Source organism: Asparagus officinalis, chromosome 3, assembly GCF_001876935.1.
Source record: "Asparagus officinalis chromosome 3, Aspof.V1, whole genome shotgun sequence".
In the NCBI taxonomy this organism is placed as follows: Eukaryota; Viridiplantae; Streptophyta; class Magnoliopsida; order Asparagales; family Asparagaceae; genus Asparagus; species Asparagus officinalis.
The window spans coordinates 24155443-24182081 of NC_033796.1; the positions used below are offsets into that span (position 1 = coordinate 24155443).

The 26639-nt window shown below is 39.2% G+C and overlaps 2 protein-coding genes and 1 pseudogene across 2 annotated transcripts; all 3 read right to left on the reverse strand.

Moving 5' to 3' along the window:
* Positions 10140-11381, reverse strand: LOC109832158. The gene has a single exon (XM_020399596.1). It carries the CDS (start codon positions 11196-11198, stop codon positions 10227-10229), a length of 972 nt encoding a protein of 323 aa, XP_020255185.1. The 5' UTR covers positions 11199-11381; the 3' UTR covers positions 10140-10226.
* LOC109833430 (protein CHLOROPLAST ENHANCING STRESS TOLERANCE, chloroplastic) lies at positions 12980-19075 on the reverse strand. The gene is made up of 6 exons (XM_020401094.1): positions 18720-19075; positions 18578-18622; positions 16231-16344; positions 14996-15076; positions 13503-13667; positions 12980-13301 (listed from the first exon to the last, which is right to left on the reverse strand). Exons 1-6 carry the CDS (start codon positions 18987-18989, stop codon positions 13212-13214), a joined length of 765 nt encoding a protein of 254 aa, XP_020256683.1. The 5' UTR covers positions 18990-19075; the 3' UTR covers positions 12980-13211.
* The window catches only part of LOC109833431, a 3373-nt pseudogene continuing 2777 nt past the window's right edge, over positions 26044-26639 (reverse strand).

The window sequence follows — 26639 nt, forward strand, 5'->3', positions numbered from 1 at the left end:
TGGTTCATTTGTTCAAAGGTTGGAACTTTGAGAGCCGAAACTCTGCCGAATTGAGAATTGAGCTTGGAGTTTTGAAGACTTAAGGACTTGAATATTCAGATCTGGTTCTCGACGAGCATCCACATCACAAAAGGCAGGAGTTCGAGAGAGAGAGAGAGATCAGATCTGAGATCTACACGAGATCATACTCCGGATCAAAGCTTGGCCTTTGATCCCGAGAACTAAGGGCGATTATTTCCTTGGTGAATTAATCCCCCGGGCTATTATTTCCTTTGCGAAATAATACCCGTCAAATCGTGTAGATCCGACCGGATCTAGATCGCACGGTGGTCCACGGATTAACCCCGGCGTTGGCAAAGAACCCACACAAGCGAGCGACCGCAAAACAGGAGCTCGTGATTTGTTCGGAAGGAAAGTTGTAATCTTTTGCTTTTTTCTTTGATTTCGTTGTAACCGGATCTAAAAAAACCGGATCTTTTGTAACCAAAAAGCAATTACTTGAGATAACAATGAATTAAATGAAGGCAATTTTCACGGCGAACACCAGGTAAGAACGTGGATTCTTCAAGATCCAGGGTTCCTTTGAAAGGTCGCCTCGGTCCTTTACCCGGGAATCGAGGTAAAGCACCTGTCAAGGAGCGATTGGGTCCGTTGAAAGGTCCCCAATTGATAAACCCGACTGGGGGTCGTGCTAATTCCCCCAAGATAGATAACAAAGGGAAAACCCCTATTGCCGACCGCATTGGGTTGCGTGTCGAAGTTCAAGAGCCCGTTAAGTTTTTACACTCGCAAAAGCGTAGACTTGAACGAGCGACTTTTGAAAACGCTAATAAAGCGTCATATCCCCAGAGGGAAACACATTCGTCTGATGATGATTGTGTTATACCTGGGAAGTCATGCCAACACTCTATGAGTTGCTCCAGTTATCAAACTGACGAGTTGTACTATAGAGCCGGGGGTATGGATAAGTCTCGGAAGAGAAACGCCAGAGACACGGATTCTCACTGTCCGTGTGCCAACATAATCAAGGCGGTGCTGTCGGAATGCTGCTGCGCTAAAGCCCCAAGGAGAGTTTCGGTGTTCGAAAGAATTTCCATCGGAACGTCCGAGACCAAGCCAAGGCGTTTCTGTAGGAAGAAGCCTGTTCGCCAAGAGGACGAGTTCCTGGAGGTGTCTGCTAATATGACCGGCAGAGGGAAATCGACACGACAATTTGGTCCAGATCGGTTTGCCGGAGTATCACAGCGTGTGACTCGATCGCAATCAGGGATCAATACGCAAAAGAATTACCAAAGGATGCAAAAGGGACTCCCTTTGGAAAAGGAGGTGTCAGATGCTGGTTCAGATTCTTGCTCGGCTATCGTCCGATGAGACACGGCTTCTAGTGTGGGACAACCCTACGAGTCATTCATGATCAGCGCCGAGCAAGTAACCAAGATGCTTGAAGATGCCCTGAATAAGCAGAAGGAAACTTTCAAGTTCGAGATGGAGATGGCCATGCAACGGATGAGAGAGATGCATGACCAGAAAATTACGGCACTGACAATTCACCAAGGAGAACCCAGTCGACGCAATAATCAGAATCAAGATGAGAATGAACGGGAAGAGAATAATGTCAACATAAATATCCCTCCTGTCAACAACGACAATGGAAGCGGTCCCGTGGATGATAATGCAAAAGAGGACCACGTTACCTCTCCCCGAAGCCACTCAAAGACAGGTACGAGTGAAGACAAGAAGATGAAGGACTTGGAGAGCAAAATCAACGCGTTGATGAATGCTCAAGAAGTGAAGAGGTCCGGCATACCATGTCCATACCCAAGGGAGTGGGAATCAATTCCGTATCCGGTAAAGTTTAATTTAATCAACTTTACGCCGTTTGATGGAAAGGGTTCCCCTACCCAACACTTAATATATTTTAAGTCTCATTTAGGAATCATTTCTGGGAATGAACCTCTTATGGTGCGGTCATTCGTCGACACTCTTCGCGGAGCAGCCTTCGACTGGTATTGCCGTCTCAAGCTCGGGAGTATCAGCAGTTGGGACGACATGGAAGATATGTTTCTGACAAACTTCTTCGATGACGACACCGAAATCTCAATCGGTACTCTATTTGACGAGAAGCAGAAAAATGGTGAGACGGTCGAGAACTTCGTGAAGAGATTTCGAAAAAGCAATGAATTGCAGGGATCCGGTCAGCGAAGACTTTATTCTCGAGACTTGTCACAATAATCTTTCATTGGACATCCTCGAAGCTATGGGAATGGCGCCACCAAAGACCTGGAAGGACTTGAAAGTGCGAGGAGAACGTGCCGAACGATTCCTTAAAAGGAAGAAGGCGAAAAGGGGCCAAATAGCAAATAACGCTCCGCAACAGAACTTTGTCCCTAAGGGAAAGGGAAAAGCACATGCGAATGCTGTGGACGCGAATCAAACATTCGAGGTGCAAGCACAACCGCAACAGCAACAACAAAAGGCGCCACAGCAATCAAGGTGGCAGCAACAGCCCCAGAAGCAAAAGGCTTCAGAACCAAAGTTTCCAAAGGTCTATTCATTCAAAGAGGATGAATTTCCCGGTATTTTTAAATATCTTATCGAGAACAACAAGATCAAGTTGCCTCCGGTCCAGGATCAAGAAGACGCTAAAAGAATTAATGATCCAAAGTATTGCGCATTCTACAGAGCGGTGCACCATCCTACCAAGGCAGGCGTGCTATGCCCTTAAAGACAAGATTCAAGCTCTGATCGATGTCGGAGTCATCACTATGAAGCAACCCAAGGAGAAGAAAGTGGGTGCGAATGCAGTGTCGATTAGCTTCGGCTCTGTTCCCTTGAACTGGTTCCAACATGAACCAGTGATAAATGCAGCAGTAAAGACGGTGAATGATGATCCACACAAACAGCACCGGAAGAACTTCGGTTATTCGTCAAAGCATAGAATAGACCGAAAATCGAAGGAGCCAAGAGTTGAAGCTAACTACAAGTCCTTTACACCAACTGAGGGACTGGACCAATCACATCCAAAGTATTCCAGCCTCTTCTATAAAAGAAACGAGTCTGGAACGCTTTGGAGGGGGTATCTGTAGGCATCGAAAATTGCCTATAAGTCTCCACGAATAGCTCAGTGTTAAGGAACGACAATGAACATCACCATCTGGTTCATAGGAGTTCAATTGACGTCGGTGAACGTTTGAAGTGAACCGACGAACTACGTGAACTGACAGAATTTCGGAATAACGAAGGCACAGGCTAATCGAGAGCCCCGCGATGTTTACAAAAAGAACAACGCCTTTCGTGTCTCGTTCGTTCTACAGATAATCCAACCATCGGGGCTGATAGAACTCTTCGTCAGAATTCCAACACAATTCGAATCACTAAAATCCGAGTTCGGACGAAGAATTTACAGCGGAGTGTCTCGGATTTTTGGAGACACCCCAGGGGTGTCCTAGATTTTTGGGGACGCCCCAGGGGTGTCCTAGATTTTTGGGGACGCCCCAGGGGTGTCCTAGATTTTTGGAGACATCCCAGGGGTGTCCTAGATTTTTGGGGACGCCCCAGGGGTGTCCTAGATTTTTGGGAACGCCCCAAGGGTGTCCTAGATTTTTGGGGACGCCCCAGGGGTGTCCTAGATTTTTGGGGATGCCCCAGGGGTGTCCTAGATTTTTGGGGACGCCCCAGGGGTACTGTCCTAGATTTTTGGGGACGTCCAAGGGGTGTCCTAGATTTTTGGGACGCTCCAGGGGTGTCCTAGATTTTTGGGGACGCCCCAAGGGTAGGGCTGAGCATGGTTCGGTCCAAACCGAAAAAACCGACCGAACCGATCCGAACCGACTCGAAAAAATCGGTTTTAAGAATAGGGCGGTTCGGGTCGGGTTGAAAACTATTCAACCCGAACCGATCCGAACCGACTGAATACCCCATTGTCTAAATACCCATTCTGCTCAAACCCGACCCATCCCCAAAGACAAAGTTTCAGACTCTCAAACCCTAAACACCTAAACTTCCCTTCCCCCTTTCCCAATCGCCTCCTCAGTTCCTCTCTCTCACTCTCTCATTCACTCCTCATTCCTCAATTCCACGGTCCACCTCTCTCACTTCCTCTTCCTCTTCCTCTTCCTCATTCCTCAATTGTCAATTCCTAGGTATAAACTTTATCTTTTGCTCTTATTCAAGCTTCTGACTGTTATTATTCTTTAATTTTGATTTATTTCCTTGGATACAGCAGCTAGTAAGTTGAGATATCGGCCTATCAGTTTCCTGTTCATTTATGCACTCCTATTCTGTTATGATTTCTGAGTTTGTGTTTTGATAACGATCCTTAATTTGTTTTCTGGTATATATGTTTTCATGGATGATGATTTTGTTCCTTTTTTCCCCTTTTGTTTTTCCAAATTAAGTCGGCAACCCCTGAAATACAACTATTTAATATTCATGGGATCCCTTACCCGTCACGATATGTTCTATTTGATTTAGCATTTGGCAAGTCTACTGTTTAAGTCATTCTGAAAATGAAGTTAGAACCGAACAAACCGAACCGAATCGCACCGAACCGACTTGCAACGGTTCGGTTCGGTTTTGAATTATATGCGGTTCGGTTCGGTTGTTCAAAATTTAGTAAAAACCGACCCGAACCGAACCGTGCTCAGCCCTACCCAAGGGTGTCCTAGATTTTTGGGGACGCCCCAGGGGTGTCCTAGATTTTTGGGGACGCCCCAGGGGTGCCCTAGATTTTTGGGGACGCCCCAGGGGTGTTGCCTATAAATAGAAGCCTTAGGCCTCACTTTTTCAGGATCTGGATTTTTGGAGAATTGGCGAAGCCCTGCTGGAGTGAAGAGTTGTTTGTGGAATCAACACAAGAGAGTTCTTCATCAGATCTACATCACCCGCATCCGTTCCTTAGCATTACCCCTCGTCGGTAATCCTAAGAAGAGCAAATATCTCGCTTTATCCGAGATAGGCGCTCCAAGTTTCTAGATCTCCTCGCGGATCGACGAAGCTCTGCCCGATTTTTCTGGATCAGATCTGATTGCCAGGTAGTCCACGGATATCGACGTCCCCGTCACAGGCTAAAGACCCACGCAAGCAAGAGACGATAAACGGATCTTGTGTTTATTTTCAAGAAAGTTGTAATTTTTATTTTCGTTATTTGAATTCATTTATAACGTTTGAAGTTTTAATGAAATCAATGATGAAGGCAACTTTTGACAAAAATAAACTGGCGACCACAGTGGGAGCGCAGCAGATGGCAGCTGCGTTTGGCAGCGCTTGGAGCTGTGTTGAGCAGCAGATGGCAGCTGCGTTGAGCAGCAGATGGCAGCTGCGTTTGGCAGCGCTTGGAGCTGTGTTGAGCAGCAGATGGCAGCTGCGTTGAGCAGCAGATGGCAGCTGCGTTTGGCAGCGCTTGGAGCTGCGTTGAGCTGCGTTTGGTAGCTTGGAAGCTGCGTTTGGCAGCAGATGGCAGCTGCGTTTGAGCTGCGTTTGCAGCTTTTGGAGCTATGTTTGCGCTGCGTTCGTGGCTATGAACGCGGTGCGTCTTGATGCTGGTGTGCGGGGAGGACTTCCGCAGCTTGATTTGAAGAGACCGTCGATTTGTAGTCTCTTTCTGTCGAAGCATTGTAAAGATCGTCATTTTGTAATCTTTGCTTTAGCTCTCTGATATGTGAGAGTCGTCAGATTGTAACTCCCGATGTTGATTATGAAAGCTGTTTGATTAGAGCTTCCATCAGTTATCGTGAAGGTCGTCAGATTGTAACCTTTAGCGATCTACGTAAAAGTCTTCAAATTGTAGCCTTCTGGAAGTCGTCAGATTGTAACTTCCATCATCGGTGTTTTGATGGGGATCAGCTATTTATTGTGATTTTTAGACAGCCTACAAGAGTGATCGAGCACTTCAACACAAGAGAGTTCTTCATCAGATCTACATCACCCGTATCCGTTCCTTAGCATTACCCCTCGTCGGTAATCCTAAGAAGAGCAAATATCTCGCTTTATCCGAGATAGGCGCTCCAAGTTTCTAGATCTCCTCGCGGATCGACGAAGCTCTGCCCGATTTTTCTGGATCAGATCTGATTGCCAGGTAGTCCACGGATATCGACGTCCCCGTCACAGGCTAAAGACCCACGCAAGCAAGAGACGATAAACGGATCTTGTGTTTATTTTCAAGAAAGTTGTAATTTTTATTTTCGTTATTTGAATTCATTTGTAACGTTTGAAGTTTTAATGAAATCAATGATGAAGGAAACTTTTGACGAAAACATGTATGGTCGAGACGTCTGCTCGAGGAGTCGTCTTAACTACGAGGGACCGACTGATCCCGCACTTCGAGTTGGTAATGATGACCCTTGGTCAAAAAATGACTTGTCTGTTCGGCTGGCAGATAGACTTGCCCTTGGCTGGGCTTTTGGGCCTCTAAGCTGGTTTGGACCATGTCTTTTTAAAGCATTTGCAGACAATCTTTCGGTATCGTCATCTTTAGATGGTAAATTACCATAACACTAAAGCCAAAATTTGCTTTGAAACAAACACTCTATATAAAATCCCATAGATGAAAATCAGGCATTTTTGCTCTAAGAATTTCAAATCCACCTCAATTACTAAAAAATTTGTTGAACCAAATAGCCCCTTACCTTGTTAAGGTTATCTCCCACAAAAAAAAAAAACAAAACACAAGGGTATAGAAAGAGATGCAAGCATACCCATTTATGAGATTTGCCAACTCCTCTCTAATTGAGAGGATTTAGCAAATTCTCAAATTTGGGTATTTTTTGCTCTGTTGGATTCAACATTCTGAAAAAATTATTGAACCAAACACCGACTATGAAATCCCAAACCCCCAAAAAGCACACTTTTTTATCCCAAAATTTGTAATTCACACTAAATTTCAAATTTTACTTGAACCAAACAACCCCTTAACGGTGCTGCTTTGAGGGTTGACGTAAAAACCTTAGAGGAGTTTAGGAGAATAAAAAAATTTCAGGTTATCCAGAGCTCTTCAAATTTCAGAGGTTTTTTTGAAATTGAAATAGTCAAGGGTTTTACCTAAAAAAACCAAGAGTTAACGGGGTATTCAAAAATTAACGTAATAAAATATGAATGATTATAATTACGCTACACTTTTCTATACTACTCCCGCACTATAAGAAAAAAGAAGCATTGACTCTCTTGATGAGTCATCAATTTTGAAAAAAGTTAAATAGGTTGGGCCGCACAATGTTCTCTTTTGTACTGTAGAAGTACTATAAATGGAATAATGTAGTCATCGCTATTCATAAAATATGAATATCATTGAAAGTTCTATTGAGAAATGAGATATTCATAAGCTTTTATGAGCAACGATCAACTTAGCCTAACTTTGTAGCCGAACAGTGATGTTTGTGATTAATATTGCCCTCCAGCTCTGAGATGGGAACCCACAACGGTGCCACCGCGTACTACTGCTAGAATTTCGCCGACATTTTTGTTTGGGTTGCATTGCATGTGGCTACAAATATCGTTGGCAGACTGTCAAACTCGTAAAAATTAATAGAGAAACCCTAATTGTGTGATGAAAATTTGTGACAAGCAATTAACAAGAGATGATAATGTCAAACTATAAATGCTGCATGTTTCAGTTATGGAACATATGCAATTTTCTTTATAAAAGATTTTAAATTGAAAAGTTGCTGGCAAATTATCTCTTCGACCTCAGTTAATAGCTTATTATTATGGCGTTCTCAAGTAGAGATTATGAAGGGGGTTCAAATCTGAAACTTTCTCATAATTCAACCTTGTGCTATTTTTGCTCACAAAAGTATTATGTTTTCTATGATTATTATTATTATTATTATTATTATTATTATTATTATTATTATTATTATTATTATTATTATTATTATTAGGGAAATATGATTTTAAGGAATCACCTTAGACTGAATCTAAGGATGCACCTCTCAATGTATGGATTGGGCTATTTCAATGGACGATCCGCTCCATTCATCATTATCTGAATATCTTAAAGCATCTACAAAATAAAAATCATGATGTTTAAATATTTCTGACACATATTTTTCATTATCTCTTTGGTTGTATTATCATAAAACCGTTAAATTTACTATCACTTGATGCATTAGTAAATACAACCCAATATGACTAATTTTTGGTTTATATGTCATCCGAATCATATAGATCAAAATGAATAGAGTGGATTGAGTAAATTGATTACGTATGATCTAATTTTGAAGGTGCATCATTAGATTCAATTTAAGGTGGCTTCTTAGAATCATATTTCCCTTATTATTATTATTATTATTATTTTCCCTCCTCTTTTTGGACGCATCTCATTTATTGTGATCTAAGAAATGAGTTTTAATGAAAGTTTAGATGCGGTGGAATGAACTTTAAGGTTATATCAGAGAAAATCAAGTTTAGATTTCCACCATTATGCATTTAAAAAGTGATCCAAAACATATATTAGAAAGATTGAGTGCTAAAAGTATTTATTCAAGTAATTTCCATCGAGTTGGTACTTATGAATATTTACCACCACTTAGATAATTGGTAAAGAAAAAGAACCCATAATTTAAGTCTACAAATTTTACAATCAGAATCTTGTGCCTTATCAAACACTATACCCCAATGCCAGTACTACATTTCTTTTAAGAGCATGTTTGAAAACTTCGAATTATAATCCAAAGTGGATTATAATTCAGAATATTTGGTAAATTTGATAGATCATAGCTCATTTTCGGTAGTAAATGTTTGTTAGATGGTGAATTATAACATGTCATTATTATCAAAATGACCAAAAAGAATATAGGATTTATGGTGAATTATTAAATGAGATCTAAAATTTTGTGAAATCATAACCTAGAGTGTAAAAGATCTTATGGATTACAATCCAATTTGACCATTTCCAAACACGTCTTACTGTTTTTTTTTTATTTAATTTCTTTTAACAAAAAAAAAACTTACTCTGGATGCATAAAAGTACTATTTCATCAATATGAAGCTATCCAATAGTCAAATTTCTGACCTACTTTTGTGATTTTTAAGAAACAAGTCTTAAAAAAAGAAGGAAATCTGAGCTTGATATAGGTTGATATCATAGGTTGCTACAGGGACCCAAAATATGGGACCAATAGAGGGGACAAGTGAGGTGTTCTTCTCCTATTGGATAATGAGTTGACTATCATTAATGATGACCAACTCATTATCCAATACGAGTGAGACACCTCATGTGTCCCCTCTATTGGTCCCATATTTTGGGTCCTTGAGGAATTTTTCTATTGAATTTGGGCTAGCCTTAAAAGCTATACGACCCGTAGCTCCCTTATGATGGGCCTTTTCGCAATAATCCCTTTATGTCCTCATCTCGTGATTAGGATCTAAATATAGAGGGAAAGCATCTTTTACTTAAATTAACCACCACTTTATTTACAGCTTTGATTCATTTTCAGATCTTTTTCCAGGCGAATCTCTTTCAAACTTGTGACCGTATAAGATTTGTCTTTTCAAAAGAAAGGCTTGAACGATTTCTAGTGGTCCCTCTTGGATGCGATGGAACTGGGATATGCGTTCCTTCGGAGATGAAGGTCCTTGTCAATATTTAGACAAAACAAACAAAACATTATGACAAAAATGAGAAATTTATATAAGCAAGAGAAACGTACAAATATAATTGTTATCTAATTGATGAACTCTTTTTAATCGTTCACATAATCATATTTGATTGAGGACTTAATTAAAGATTTCAGAGGAGGCCATTAGATGCATATGAAAAATACACTATTACATTGAAATTAATTCGAAAAAAAAATAGTTAGGTTAGGGTTTATGGTGGAATGTCAGGTGAACATAACATAGTTAGGATTTAAAAAGAAATTAGCCCATAAAAACCAGCCCATAGAAAGGGGTAAGCCCATAAAAAGCAGCCCACAATGGATGCAGAACAATCTCATGATGTAGCTACTTTGCAGTAGAACAAACATCCATGGATTAGGCAATTAAGCCCACAGATTAAATAGCAGACTACTTCAGAGCTAGAATTTATAGGAATCTAAGAAAAGCCCAAGAAGCCGTTGCCCGAAACCGTAGGCAACGATGTCAATTTTACACCTGAACAAAAGCAAACGATAAACAGCGGAGCAGGAAAATATCAGCTCCTCATTCAAAATATAGAAGCATAACCAATAGTTTCAACTTCTCTACTACAATCATCAAATTTATTTAGGAAAGTTAGCCATAACATGCTAGAAATTTAAATATGCATTCTGTGCCTCACGAAGAGCAGCATGCAACTCCTCACCGGGCCTAAAAAACCTCGGTGTCATACAACCAGAATCTGGTGACGGCGGATATAACATTGGCGAAGATGTAGAAAACCTAACGTGTCTATGCGAGCATTCAACTGATTTCCTCGATCTCGAGTTGCTCTTTTTCAGCACCCCCTTTGGTTCTCTATCGAACACAAATGCGGTATTAACGGGAGAATGAGTGTCATGTCCTCCACCTCCTCGGATGAGCTCCAGTGGCAAGTCGAAGTAAGCATTGATGCCATCTTCATAATCATCTTCGACATCGCTTAAAATGATAGAAGAAGACCAAGATGCACACTCAAATTTCTCAAGAGAAGCCACCCTTGATGCCCTCTCTTCTTCTTTCGCTTCAGTTTCATCCTCGTCATTCTCCTCATCCTGTTCCTCTTTGGCTCTCTCTTGCTTCTTCTTAGCAAATCCAGGCACGAACAAACACAATGCCCCACACTTGAATTCCTCTTCTTTCTGGGGAGTCATTTCTTGATAAACTGTCGAGCTGCTTTCAGATATCGAAAATTTAGGAGGCCGATCAGGGAAACCATGTTGTTTTCTGGACAAAATATCAAACTCATCAGAAGGTTGGGATGATCGCCCATCACCACAGGATTTGCTTCTTGAAAGCGTCATAGATTGTTGACGAGCCAACGCCTGATGAAATGCTGGATGAAGCATTTGAGCTTGACTACTCCACTTCTTGAAGCCATTGGACCCAGAGGAATTGAATTCTGGTGATGAGGTTGCTGAACCAGGAAGGCTCGCGCTGATGAACTTGGGCTTTATCAATGGCGGAAGGATTGGCGGTGGATGTTGCAATGACATAGGATCCACTGATATTTGCTTCTCCGCATTTGTATTAAGCTCATCTTCTTCGTCCTCTTCTTCTCCAAATATTTTGGAGGAAACCATTGCATGAACAAAACTAACAAGGATGGTTGGTTAGTAGTATTTCAAGGAGTGATAGTTGACTTGGGAAGATGGAGAGCATGATCTGGCTTAGTGTTCTGCATGTATTGTAGATTTGTAGGATACCTTAAAGAAAGGGTTCATTGCCCTTAACCCCGCTGAACTTTCGCGGTGTTGCACATAACCTCTCTGAACTTAACTCAATTCTGCAATAACCTCCCTAAACCTTGCTCACTCCCCCCCCCCTCCCTCCCCCCCCACACACATCACATCACACACAACCAACAAAAAAAACACCCCCACACACACACGCCAACAAAAAGAGTAATGCTAAGCACGTGATAGAAGAAGAAGAAAATGCCCCTCAGTTTATTAGAAGTTACCGTTTTCAAAAGGGACATTTCTATATATCCCCATTGAATGATAACGATGTCACGGGGTTCTATTGAGGGAACTTAGAGTGTGTTTGGAAATCTCTCAAAACTGGGCTAGGTTCAAACTGGGTCTAGTTTGGAAATATTTTTTGTTTGGCAAACAACAGGGCTAGATCTGGCCACGTTTTCATAGGCCAAATAGCGGTCTTAAACTGGTTTTCATTTAAACTGGTTTTCATTTGGACCAGGAAGGTGCTGGTCCAAATGAAAACCAGGACTGATCCTGGCCCAGCTTTGTGTAGTTTGCCAAACTAACCCTTAAAAAGTTCAAAAGAGTCAAGTCAGACATTCAAGATCACGTGGAATAAACAAAGTTTAGGGAGTTAAGTAAAATTAACCTTAATAAACACATAAAGTAGAGTTGTATATTTGATGAAGACTATGATACCTGGGAGAGATACATGGCTACCTCAAAGGAATTCATACCTGGGAACTTTGGTAAAATAAAAGGCCTTTGACTATGCTAATTGTAGTGATCTTCAAGAAACTATACAGGTTCGGGATCTGTGATAGCTTGGACCATACATAATAATCCTTAAACTTATGTACCCTAGCTTGAGTAAAGAGCACACCTATAGGCAGGTTAAAACAAACAAGCGTGCAACAAATAGAAAATAAAAGTAAAGGATTGAAAACACTCAACTGGCCATATAAATATCTACTGAAGGAACTTGAGAAATGAGCATTGTAAGTAATATTTTTAGAATAAGGTACGAGATAGTTGTATTCAGTGTTTATACATGTACAAGCAACAAGCATAAAAAAGAAAAACTGACAACATTTTTTTCAAATAAATTAATACTGGATAAGCTCTCAACATGACAGGTTTGGTTTGTGATAATTTGTGACAGTCCTCCAAAAGAAATACAAACTCAAGTTTTTCTTGAGGCTTCTTTAAGCAGAAAGAAAGGAAGCAAGAAAGAAAGAAAAGAGGAACAAAAAAACTTCCAACTACTTAAATCCAAACGATATATTATCCAAGTTTGCAGTCCAAAAGTGAGAGGAAAAAGCCACTGACCAAGGATCGTCTCTCTCTTTGCTGCAGTCTGATAAAAGTAATGGGCTAGACTAATTTAGGACACTACATGATCTAATAATAACAGATACTGGTAGGCCTTCAAGAGAGCTAAAGAAAGAGGAAACTAAAAACACTTACCAAAACTACTTGCATATAAAATATCCAAAGTAGCACTGTGCACTGCAATCCCAAAAGTCAGCTATATTATTTTGCAAGTATTATTAGAAGGTCTTATATTCTGAAATAAAATCAAATTTCCAAGATTGATCTGCATCCTTCACTTTCGACGTCCAGCACTATGATTTGCAACTTGACCAGGTTAGCCAGAGAACTAAGAAAGGTAATAATGCAGCCAAATACAGCATGAATATAGTTTTATGTACAAATACAAGGTTTCAAATACAAAGGTGATACATATTACCTACACCTGATATACAGAGCATATTCTACTGTATCACTCAGATATTTAACATATATTATTACAAAAATAGAGGTCAAAGCCGACCTGAGCATCTATTGCTCCAATTAATAGAAACAACTAACTTTAGTAACAAATGAATATTGCTACTGTAACGAGTTGTAGAAAAGGATCAATACAACAGATATGCCAATTAATATAGGCAAACCAGTCACCAAATAGAGAGCACTGTATCCCTGCACATGTTTGGAGCATGAATTTTTAGCATCAGCTACAATATGACATAACGGCAAAATTCAAGTCTACAGCGGAATATGTCGTGGGATTGAATCCAGTATGATGGTTTAAAAAAATTACATCAGAGTGAACTCAGACTTGAAATGTTCCAACTATCTGTAAACAGTTTGTAGGAAAAGATTTTGTTGAATAGGACTTACCACTGCTGCGGGTACTTCTACCTCATCACTGTCATCTTCCTCTTCAATGTCAGCTGCAGTATCCCAGTCAATATTTAGTCTCTTGGCAGCTTCTCGAGGATCGATTCCAGTGTCTGTAGCTCTTGCATAAAGAGATTTCCGGGGTTTTGTCTTTGGTGCTTCAACCTGTACAGAAGTCATTGGGAAGGATTACTCCACTTCTATGGTAATAGAAATCCCAGCAAACCCCATTCAGTCCCAGGAACAGTACGTATGGATTATTTAAGAACACTATTAACCATCTATGCTAGGTTTGACAAAGTGAAGAGTATGAGTAATGATATCGATATAGAGGCAAGTCCATGAGGTCAATAAAGGTAAATATTGATGTATTTGGATTGGCAGGCCATAAAAGAGGGAAAGCTGAAGACGGAAGATGTAAAAAAGAATTCAACAACTTCTTATGGTTGGTACTTACCTTCCTAAAAAGAACACTTGGAAATAGACTCATAGGTCCAAGTAGAACTTGAAGGATAAGTAAACAAGTATTTGAGTTTATTTCTGAGAGCCACCCTAAGAAAATAAATTTTTTTATAAGAGAAATTATAGAGACCAACCTTGCCCCAAAATTAGTTTTCCTTCTCCAACTAGAAGGTCAGAAAACAGTACTAATTTCGATTTGATAACATTTCACACAAAGTGATTGTTGCCCACGGGCTCCTAATGTAACAGAAGGGAAAATTTTCGGGGTGCTTTATGCAATGCAATTTAGTTGGTTCGAATTGGTAATCCTCAGAGCAACATGACCAAACGATATTTATCTTTTGCGAGGGACTAGAGTATAATTCTTTTTGAAACACGATCTCCAAAATTGTTCCCTTGAGACGTGCGATGAAAAGCAGAGTACAAATACAAACTTTAAGAAGCAACAATATCCTATATCATGCTTCTACTCATATAATTCATGCAAAATATTTCATCTTTTTGGAAAAATAACCCTCCTGGCAAACAGGCTTTTAAGTACATAAAATACACAAGTGATATTGTCATATGCAGATTACAGGTTTAGGAATTGGGAGCAGGTGTAAAGGGATGAAAGACAGGTTTATGGATATGGTAACAGGCTCAAGAAAAGTGAGTACTCCAAACCTGAAAGTTGAGCAATTTGAGAAGAAGAGAGCTAGGCGTAGAAGGCTATCCTAAAAGTGGTGCATAGTTTTAAATCCATGATAACTAACGAAGTTACCAAGAGACAGAGAATCACAATTAAGTTAGTTCAATAGTTATCATTAACTAAGAGATGGAGAGGCACGATTCAATTAATTTAAATCGTTATGTCTTCATTAAATACAGGTATGTGGCAGATACATCAATTATATGCTTAAATGAATATTGTAAGGAAGTAGCGTGATTACTTAAAAGGCGCTAGTTGTGATTTTAACATGTTATATAAACATAAGTTTCTTAAAAAATTGAGAGTTTCCTTAGCAAACCATGTGCAGATATAGTTATACCTCAAGATCTGGCCATTGATTCATCTCCTCAGCAAGCAACCGAAGAGCCATACGATTTTCTGGAATTATACCTTCATTCACCTACCAAATTATGACGAACAAAATAAGCATTGTTTTGGAATACATAATTTAAACTAGATTTCCTCATTTAATTGATATTGAAGCAACATATCACTTGCAATATGTAAATTTGCCTACTAAGAGAGAAGATGGTATGTGCATGAAAATGCTTCTTAATCAAAAGACAGTACAATTAGGTCTGCCAACCATACAATATCATAAATGGGAATGCAAATCACTTGTGAGAAGACAACTGTGGTTCCCTCTGGACACTCCAGACTGAACCTTTTGATCCACAGGAAAAAGTTCTGAAGTTTCCCTCTTGAAAATTACGTCCTCATAGACCATCGAAAACCATCTTCTGCTTGTACTGAGACCCCAGCTTCTCAAAATTCTTTAGCAATGCTGCTTGCAATCTTCTATCTTTATTTACATGGTAAATTTCCATCCCTGAAGCCATCAAGCCACCAAAGGAATTGAGCACCTTCTTAGCATCATAATTCATAAGCCTACCCGTAAACTTACAAATATCATATACCAGAAAAAGATTGGCCAACTCCTCTAGTATCCAATTAGTGATCTGTCAAGAAGAACCCATGACAGCCATTCAAATTTCTTTGATTTCTTTTGAGTTCCGGTGCATAACCTTCTAGTAGCTATATTCCAAAAAGATGGTTCAGGTCTAGTACTTCTAGGAAACAAGGTTAACTGAACCTACCCTCTCTGAAACTGAAGTAAAGAAAAGAGCATGCGACAAATCCGCTAAAATGTACTAGTCCGTGTCCGTGCATGTAGGCAAAGGATGAGAGAAGCGAAGCCAAATACACTGGTCAAGTACAGCTATGGGATGAGTTTCTATTTCTATAGTAAAAAAACTAAAGACCCGATTTATTTTCACAGCACCATGTAGAATAAGATAAAAAAACAAGAGAATGACATTCATGATTGAGGAGATTGGGTCATTTCAAAAGAATGGAGCTAGGATTTGGTCAAGCTTCCAATAGGCAAGGATGTAAAGCTTGCAACATGATTCAAGAAAAATAGTAACTACAGGTAAAATATGTAAGATTGACGAAACACGAAATAATAATATCTAAATCATAGCCAATTAACCAGACATATAGACAGTTGATAAAGGATCTGAAGTAATGCATCTTACAGAACTGCGCACATACGTCTTCCAAAGCAGCAGCCAGGTCATCTCTTGTCAATTCGTCAGGATCCTCAATTCCAAGCAATCTTTTCCGTTCAACATCTCTAGGGTCCTCAATCATGATAGTTAACTTCACCTGTAAAGGGAAACAGACAAAGGATGGGTTTATAGTTTTGCATTTGCAAGTATCTATCTAAAAAAAATAAAGAATTAGAGAACAAAAATGTCACGCATCAGACAGATGCCAGCTCCACAATAGTCCTCAGCAGAGAACTTCGAGATCAGGTAAAGAAATTCATGCATTAAATCATGTGATGTATAAGTGGAACGATTTCTGACATCAGTATAAATGATTTTCTGTGATCAAATCTTTTATATGAAAGCTTTACGATGAAGATATCTAGTACAACATGTGACATCTGTTGAAAAGTTATAACATGATGAATTAAATTTATATAGGTTTCACATCATAAAATAAGGATTCCAAAAAGCTATCTTAAAGTTTTACAAATGTTGAGCAGAATTCAGAGGTACCGCAAACCATGAACTCTGAAGAAGGAAATCAATTCAAAACTATATTAAGCATTAAATTTTCAGGCATTGGTGTCAATTTTGTTAAGAAGAACTATCACTAGGAAATAAACGTCTGGAGCCCTCTCCCAAACTTCCAGCATAATTAACAAAATGTGAACATGAAAACTACTGGCAAATGATATCTAAAGCAATTTCTTGTCCATTTAAAATTATAAGATGGCAAAAATGGTACTTTAAGGGAAGAACACACTGAACTCATTATCACTGGAGATAGCAATACAAATGGTGCCTCATAGTCATAGGAACTTCTATATCAATACCCTTTACTTAAAAGTTGATTTTATCTTTCCATCACTGATTGACTAAGTAATTTGACATTGAATTTTTTTAATGGCTCCATTCCAAAAAAAATAGCGGCATCAAAAGAATCCAATCTACATTTCCAATATAACTGAAAATGTAAGTGAGTCAGAGAATCTCCATCTCTTCTACAAGACTACAAGCATCATAAAAATTCACTTTAATATGTCCAAACTACTCCTGGAAGACATGAAAATCTTAGACTCTAAATTCTCCGGTGCTTCCTTACTCTCTCTTCTCCACTCATCAACTATTTTAATGTTCTTCTCCATATACAATTGTTCGTTTGGAACAATCTTATCCTGATCAAGTCTTAAACCTAATACCCATTTCATCTTTGAACTTATTTTACCTTCTCCTCTTCTTTTCCTTGTGGCTCCAGAAATTCTAATCCTAGCCATATTTACAATCAGTATCCAATTTCTTATTGCAGCACTCAAAACCCCTATACCTATCGAGCCCAAGCGATGAATCAGATCCCAAATTATTGATTCTTCAATTCCTCAAATAGCAACCATCATACAATAAAAACACATAATAGCTAATTTACAGCTGCAGCTACTTGCGGCTTTACCGTATTTAAACACGCTTGAAAAGATAATGGGTTTACCTATGAATCTAGTAAAATGTCTAATGTATATTCTTCAATTAAAGAATTGGTACCTGGCCCAGTAATATCCCCCAACTGCCTCCCAAAATTTCCCAACTTCCCACCAGTTATAATTTTAAAATTACACGGGTAAAGAAAACCCTAATGCCCTGTTTGGATGGAGGGTAGAGAGGGGGAGGGGAAGAGAAATGAGGCTTTCATCTTGTTTGGGAGGTATAAGATCATTTGTGTAAATTTACATATATATTCATTCTCTTCCCTTCCCTCCATTATTACTCTCAAACAAGTTATATTAATTTCACCTTCATTCAGCTTATTCAACTCCCAAACAACATATTACAATTCTCTTCCTTTTCTTTCCCTTCCATTCCCTTCCCTTTGTTTACCTTCCCTTCCCTTCCCTTCTCTCCCTTCCCTTATGCCCTGTTTGGATGGAAGGTAGAGAGGGGGAGGGGAAGAGAAATGAGGCTTTCATCTTGTTTGGGAGTTTTTTTAAGGAGGGTAGAGAGGAGGAAGGAAGGGGAAAGGAGGTTAAAATTGTTTGGTTTTCTTCCCCACGATTTGGGCGGTAGAGGAGAGTAAAGGAGGGTAAATGGGTGTAATGACATTCTTACCCCCATCAAAACAAATAAAAGGCCTGATGTGTTATTAGTATAAAGTCATTTATGTAAGTTTACATATATTTACTTCCTTTCACCTTCATTCACCTTACTCAACTCTCAAACAACATATTACAATTCTCTTCTCTTCTCTTCCCTTCCCTTCCCTTCCCATTGTTTACCTTTCCTTCCCTTCTCTGTAAACTCCCAAACACACCATAACTGAATGAGCAATTTGTTGAGAGAATTTTATCCCAAAATCTTACCTCGCCAAAGGTCATGTCCCTGTTCCTTCGCAGGAGCTCCAAAACCTTCAAAAAATACATTAAAAAAAAAGGTTAATCTTCCAACTAAAGATAAACCAATTACAAGGTTCGTTTTTGAGAAATTTTTGTTGAGATTACTCACTCGTTTGATCTGTTCAACGTGTTCCAAGTCCTCAGGCGTCGCCTCCTGTACTTCCTCCACTTCTGTCTGCTGTTTCTGCTCATCGACGGAGACGCGGAGCTCGGCCTCTTCGTTGCCGACGGAAAATACTGGGCCGGCCCTGGATCGGAGGCGGAGGTTGGGCCGGGCCGGAGTGGGCCGAAGTGGAGGTGTCAACAGAGGGGAGAAGGATTTTGGGGATGGGGCTTGGTAAATGGGTGGGAGTGGAAGATGGAGACCGAGGACAGCCATGCTGATGATGGAGGTGATGGGAGCGAAACGAGAAAAGAAGAGGTCACCTATGTTTTATCTTCTGCTCTCAGCTCTTGGTTAGTTGCTTTTAGCCCCTACATCTTTCTGGAATTTGCATAAATGGACTCCTGGTAGATTTTTTTTTTATTGGGCATTTTTGTGGGACGGGCTGGGCCGAGGGCTCTTTGCTTTATGTCCTCAGTTGATTTCTGCCATAGTAAGTTGGAAGGTATACTGACTTTAAATACTAGCAGACCAAGCACAAAAAACTTGTACAATTTTTTTTGTTCCTTTTTTGATCAGCTTGTGAATCCTTTCTCGTAATTATGTCAAAAATTATATAGTTTTTTATTTGCAAGGGCAAAATTAGGAGGATGTATAATAATGGAAATATTTAAGAAATCCAAAATAAGTAGAACCAATATTCTTGCACTTGTGCTTACTCAAATGCTTTTAAGGCTTGGTTACTATAAGGGGTCCTTTGTTTCCATGGAGATGAAGTTGCAAAAGTAAATAGAGCCATCAGATTTATATATGTTTTGCAACGTTGTAATTAGAAGAGATCAATTGACTTGTATTTTGTAAAAAAAAAACTTATAGCAAATGTTACTACAAATTTGGTAAGAGGAAAAGGTATAACCTTCAAAAGGAAATTTAAAATATAAGATAATTCCACCTCACCAAAAAAAATTATTCCAAATAGAAAAATCATCTTCACCCAGGTTTCTATATACAATTATGTCTTTTCTTTTTGGATAATTTGATATTTAACCAAACCTTCAATCTAAATTGAAAATTTATTTCCTAAATATATACTTTCAAAATATACAAATAATGATTTTTTTAGTTTAGTTGTTGTAACAAATACTGCAAGTAATATTTGTTGCTGCAATATTTACTACACTTTATTTAGTGCTAAATAATATCAATACGTTTTTCTTATATGAGAGGCACAGAAAAACTAAAGTATGACTGTTGTAAGGTTAATAAGCACGCTTGTCGCTTTCTTCACGATTACTATATATATAGAGAGAGAGATTAATGGGTATCCTTGTCATAGGAGGGGATTTCCTCCTATGACGCCTCTAAAATCACATGATTGAGCGACATTGTGGATGATCCGCTCCGTTGAACATGATCTACATATTCTAAAACCCCAACACACCAAGTTTGGGGTGAATCCGTCGTCGTTTGACCCTCCATCGAGCCATGTCAAAAGTTCTATTCATTCAAAATCGTTAAAATTGATACGAGTGGATGAATGGTCAAACGACGACGGGTTCACCCCAAACTTGGTGTGTTGGGGTTTTAGAATATGTAGATCAAGTTCAACGGAGCGGATCATCCATAATGTCGCTCAATCATGTGATTTTAGAGGCGTCATAGGAGGAAATCTCCTCCTATGACAAAGATACCCATTAATCTCATATATCAACTAATTAGTCAAGCTATACCCATTAAGGGGCTGCTATATAATATATCAGTTATATACTATATAGTACTGAGAAATATGTATTGCTTGGTACCTAAGCCACAAATTTTATGCTTGGTAGTGATTGTTGTCACATCTCATCCACTCATTACCCATGTGAATTGTCCCGATATTTGAAATAAGTGAATGAAGATATGACACCTCTCACTGACCAAGCATAATTTTTTTGTGATTGTACCAAGCATACCATATTCCTATTATATATATATGTATTATAATATATCATACTTAGTGTATATATATATAACTCATGGATGAGGTTCTAATAAAAAGAATAGAGAACTAAAAACAACTAACCCTCCAACTATCTAATCAACTGGCCTACCACGCTTCAATGGCAGATTAGTAAATATACGACAAATTTATAACACATCATTAATGTGACGCGCGCAATTGGAACAATTAAATTACACCTTCTCACTGCTCTCTCGCTCTTCCTCTCTTCTCTCTCTCTCTCTCCTCCCTCACTCTCAAAGCTTGAACCAGCCCCCTCTCTCTTCTCGCCTCCTCACCAACCCACTCAACTCCTCACCGCTCCTCAACCCACTGCCCCTGAGCTCCCTCTCCCCCGACCGAAACCGGAAGCGTCTGACGAACGAGAACGCTCCCTCAGACCCGACGGCCGTCTCTCCATCTCCTTCGCCACCCTCTTTCAACACAACCCAGATCCGAAGCTCCTCCCATCCAACATTCGCTGAGTGAAATCTGGATTCACTCCATTGAATCTGCATTATATTGAAGCTCGATTCATGTGGATGAATCCAAGATCACTGAATTGATCCAGATTTACGTAACTGAAACCGTTATCACAAATAGCAAATATGCACAAAATAAAAAACAAAAAGAATAAGAAACTTATGGTAAAAAACAAGCTATAAAATTTTAAACCATGATAAGATTTCACATTTTACAGCAAAAAGTTACGATTTTTATGGTAAAAAACAAACACCTCACATAACTGAATCTGGATTCACTGTAGTGAATCTAGATTCACTCATGCGTTTATTTCTTCAAAATTACAGCACATGCATTTATTTCTTCAACAATTCATTAAAAACCATCCAAGCTTTCGCTCCAGTGAATCTGGATTCACTCCAGTGAATCTGGATTCACTCCAGTGAATCTGGATTCACTCCAGTGAATCTGGATTCACTCCAGTGAATCCCAGTGAATCTGGATTCACTCCAGTGAATCTGGATTCACTCCAGTGAATCTGGATTCACTCCAGTGAATCTGGATTCACTCCAGTGAATCTGGATTCACTCCAGTGAATCTGGATTCACTCCAGTGAATCTGGATTCACTCCAGTGAATCTGGATTCACTCCAGTGAATCTGGATTCACTCCAGTGAATCTGGATTCACTCCAGTGAATCTGGATTCACTCCATTGAATCTGGATTATATTGAAGAATAAGAAACTTATGGTAAAAAACAAGCTATAAATTTTTAAACAAAAAGAATAAGAAACTTATGGTAGAAAACAAGCTATAAAATTTTAAACCATGAAAAGATTTCACCTTTTACAGCAAAAAATTACGCTTTTTATGGTAAAAAACAAACAACTCACATACTGAATCTAGATTCACTGCTGTGAATCGAGATTCACTGCAGTGAATCTAGATTCACTTATGCGTGTCTTCGTTTTTCAACTGGTTTCTTCAAAAAATAAAAAACTTTTCAGACTAAAAGGTGAACTATTTCACCTTTTACAAGATGTTGAAGACAGAGAGAGAGTTGAGTGAACCTTGGAGGGTTGACGGAGCGGATCTACGGGTTCGGCGTTGGCGTCGTCGGAGGTGGATGATGGCGAGGTGGCAGGGGGTGGAGGAGCTCAGATATGGGTTGTTTGATGGTGAGAGAGAGGAAGAGAGAGAGAGGGCTGGTTCAAGCTTTTGGGAAATGGAGGAGAGAGAGAGAGAGAGGAGAACGTGAGAGGATTGGTTTTTAGTGGTTCAAGCTTTTGAGAAATGGAGTAGCATTAATTACCTCTCTTTAGTGGGCTGTTTATTTTACCTTATTACCCTTATGCAGCTTTAATCTTAGCCATTGGATGAATCTAGATCCAATGGAGAGGAGAGGTTTTTAGTTTTTAGGATAGTGAGGTTTGTATTTGAACCTCTCCCTATATATATATATATATATATTCATTCTAGTTGGTTTTTATATATTTTTGAAGTGTTGACGGCTTATGGATGAAATTCAGCATCATTCTAAAAATGGGCCAGTGTTGAATTAGACCCAAGCCTTCGGGAATTTAGAACAACATACCCCTACAATTATGGGCCAAACAAGGGCTTTCAATAAGGATAAATACAGCACAAGCTCCCGACTGTATATTTTTTTAATGGGATTGATGTCTGGAATGGATGCGAATACTTAAAGAAAAAATAAAGTCCACGCTTTTTATCTTTTTATTATATATCCTGAATCATCCTACGGAATCGTGAACATGTGCGTTGTTACACTAATCTTGTTCATTTTGATCATGGACGCTTTATAAGAATGGTTCACACCTAATTCATGACTGTATTCATGTCCATTAAAATTTATCAGGATGATACATCCAACTGAATAGCTTTTTTAGACGCCAGGTTATGTTTTTTGTCATAAAAAAAGGGGTATCTCTTCTAGAAACTTATGAAGTTTGTAAAGCTTTGGCGTGCATGTCACACACCGCCTGCGCATCCAAACACAGGCAATAAATGTCATATATTTCCCTAATTTCTTTGATATACCCAATCAATCCCTGAATTTAATGTTCAATTTTTATAATGGTTCACATGTAAAAGTATCTCTCAATTAAGTGTCAGTGTCACTAGTCCATACCTTAAAATATCAATATCCCAAACCGTAATTTCTTAGTGTGACACTAAGCTACGGCCGTAAGGTGGCACTAGAGGCATACCTTGTGCCACACCTTGGAACAGACTCTTTTTTCAACTACAGTTCACGAAGCCCATTTGAGATTTATTTAAAAATCTCAAGTGAGCCTCCTGCACTGTAGCTAAGAGAAGAATGTGTGTCCCAAGGTGTGGCACAAGGTATGCCTCTAGTGTTTTCCCGGCCGTAATCAGGAGATTCGTCTCCAACGGGCAATCTAAGATATTACCAAGAGAAGTATATATAAATACAATTATTGGACTACGTAATAGTTTCAAATAAAAAAATTTCGGTTGGAGGACAGGCTCCTCGAAATTCTACAGAATCCACACCTTTCAACACGTGTGCGCCTTTCAAACTTTTTTTGATTGCTACCTAGCGTGATATTTGACTAATATTTTTTTTCTGAGCAAGAGCCAACTCATTAGGATCTTGCTTAAGGAATCCCAACGCATTCGGATCACCTCCATTGATCAGAAACCACTAAAGTATTCCCTTATTAGTGCAGAAACAATTTATATATAATATTGTAGAGTACCTTTAAATTAAGAACTCATAAATCAGCAAAATTCCTGTGGGTTGAAGGCTTGAAGCAAGTGGGTTCAATTCGTACGTTGGATTGTTGCCGACATTAAAAAAATCACGCACGGATCTGCAGGTTACTTAACTATAGACTATTATCCTGAATGGATTAATTAATTAATGGCTCAATAATACCTCTCATGTCTGACCGAAGTTTAAAAATTAATGACCATAGTTGGCTGGGCATCTCACACACGCACATAGGCTAAATACCCATATTGGTATTTTAGTTCAACCTCATTTGCCAAGAGGGTATTTTAAATAAAAAAAATCGGCGTTAAGGTATTTTAATTGATTAAAATTACCAATTAGGTCCTTTTTCTCGTCGGCGACCACTTTTTCGGCGAGAACTCGTCACGTGCGTGGCACGTGATGACTTAATCTGTATAAATATCTATATTGGTATTTTAATTTAACCTCATTTGCCAAGAAGGTATTTTAAATAAAAAATCGGCATTAAAGCATTTTAATTGATTAAAATTACCAATTAGGTCTTTTTTCTCGTCGGCGACCACTTTTCTGGTGAGAACTCGTCACGTGTGTGGCATGTGATGACTTAATCTGTGTTTTAGCTGATGATGTGGCTCGGTTTGCTGATGTGGCTCGGTTTTAGCTGATGATGTGGCTCGGTTTTAGCTGATGATGTGGCTTAATCACAATTTAAGTCCAAAACGAACCAACCTGAACCCTAAAAATTTCAAAACAAAGATCAAACTTCCACGCATTCACTCCAGATCTCAGTTCCAACTCAATTATCTTACCTTTACCGCTAACAGAATCAACCAAAACCCCCGATTCCAGGAACTTCTAGAAGAAAACGCCATGGGAATTCGGAGAGAAGAGAGTGAGAAGACGAAGATCACTGCAGACTAGATTACCGCCCGCGCGGCCATGGATCGATGCAAGAGAAAGAGGTTCTATTTATACGGTAATTTCTCCACGAATTTTTCGCTAATTTTTTTTCCAATTTTAGAAATGGGGGATTTTAAAATGCATCGACTCTTATTCTTCCTGCCACTGCCACGTCAGAAAACCGGTTGAATTAAAATGCACGTGACCAGTTCTTGCCGGAAAAGTGGTCGCCGACAAGCAAAAAGACCTAATTGGTAATTTTAATCAATTAAAATGCCTTAACGCCGTTTTTTATTTAAAATACCTTCTTGGCAAATTGAGTTGAATTAAAATACCAATATGGGTATTTATACAGATTAAGTCATCACGTGTCACGCACGTGACGAGTTCTCGCCGGAAAAGTGGTCGCCGACGAGAAAAAGGACCTAATTGGTAATTTTAATCAATTAAAATGCCTTAACGCCGATTTTTTTATTTAAAATACCTTCTTGGCAAATGAGGTTGAACTAAAATACCAATATGGGTATTTAGCCAATATTTATCTGTTGACCCTCTTGACCAGTCATCAAATAGTATTAGGTATTTGCAGCTTGATTAGTTTATCTTTTACTCGTTATATATATGATTAAATTTATTCGTGGTCAAATTAGAATTTTTTTCCCAGCAGGTTATATATAATGAATTTATCAGTGACTAAGTTTTCTTAATTACTTTCCCAGCATTGGTTGGCAGTAATGGGTAGTTAATGCTCTCAAGTCTTAATATCGTCTCAATTAATGATTCTGTGAAGCATTTTCAGCTTTATTACAGATCTAGTATAAACATTGTACATATTGGTGTTCTATCCATAATAAAATGCTATCGCACAATATAAGTATACACATATTAGTGACATGATCTTATTAGAAATGTTGCTGACATGACACACATACAGACCATTGAAATTCATATCATCATGTTCGAACAATATCGATCGATTTGAACGCGACGCAACACAGAGGAACATATATATAGTAGCCTACGTAATATCTAAATGTAATGAAGAATGAAGGTGATATATAAATGAGTCGCATACATCTTACTTATAACTTCAGACCATTTTCATGAAGAATCACCTCGAGCATATGTAGCATATATATATGGGAGAGCAAATAAGAGATTTAAGTGGCACTGCGGAGAGTTATATCTAAGCTTGATACGTACGGCAACTACATCATTCGCAAGATATCAAATAATGTGAAGCGCATGGAAACCACATTAATGCAGGTAGATCAACTTGATTAAATTAACATAAACATAAACACATATTATTCCATCCAAATTACAGCTTACTCTCCCTGATCACTGCCTAATACAACATGCATGCATTACTCTCCGCTCTCACGTCACTCCAAGAACGTCTCCATGATATCCGAATAAATCCCAGCCTCCGAGCTCCTGTACTCCATAGTCCCCTGCCCTGCCCCCGCCGTCTCATGCTGCTGCTGCTGCTGATCCAACGACGATGACGACGAAGAAGTCGCCATCCTTGCTGGCATCGTAAAGCTCCTCTTAAACCTCCCACTGTTCTCCATCTTCCTCGCTTTATTCGAATGGCTCTCCAATCCCAAATAGTCCTCGGTGTTGCTCCCTCCTACCACATTAGCGTCACTCTCCTTGTTCTCACCTTCGTGTCCAAACAGTAGCTTGGCGTCGTCTGATCGCCCCGTGAGCGCCGTGAAGAAGGAGAGGCCATTGGGCCACTTGAGATCGGGCTCGTGCTGGGGCACGGGCATGTTGATGCCTTCCATCTGGGAGTGAGGGTGAGGATGATGGTGGTCGTGAGGGAGGAGGAAGAGGTGAGT

Bases quoted from the DNA above. Each gene is read 5' to 3' on its own strand.
- LOC109833430 (XM_020401094.1), bottom strand. From the start codon at position 18,989: ATGGCTGTCCTCGGTCTCCATCTTCCACTCCCACCCATTTACCAAGCC. The intron at 15,077-16,230 runs GTATGTGCGCAG...ATAATTTGGTAG, and splicing joins TGGCTGCTGCTTTGGAAGAC to GTGAATGAAGGTATAATTCC. The intron at 13,302-13,502 runs GTAAGTCCTATT...AAACATGTGCAG, and splicing joins TAGAAGTACCCGCAGCAGTG to GGATACAGTGCTCTCTATTT.
- LOC109832158 (XM_020399596.1), bottom strand. From the start codon at position 11,198: ATGGTTTCCTCCAAAATATTTGGAGAAGAAGAGGACGAAGAAGATGAG.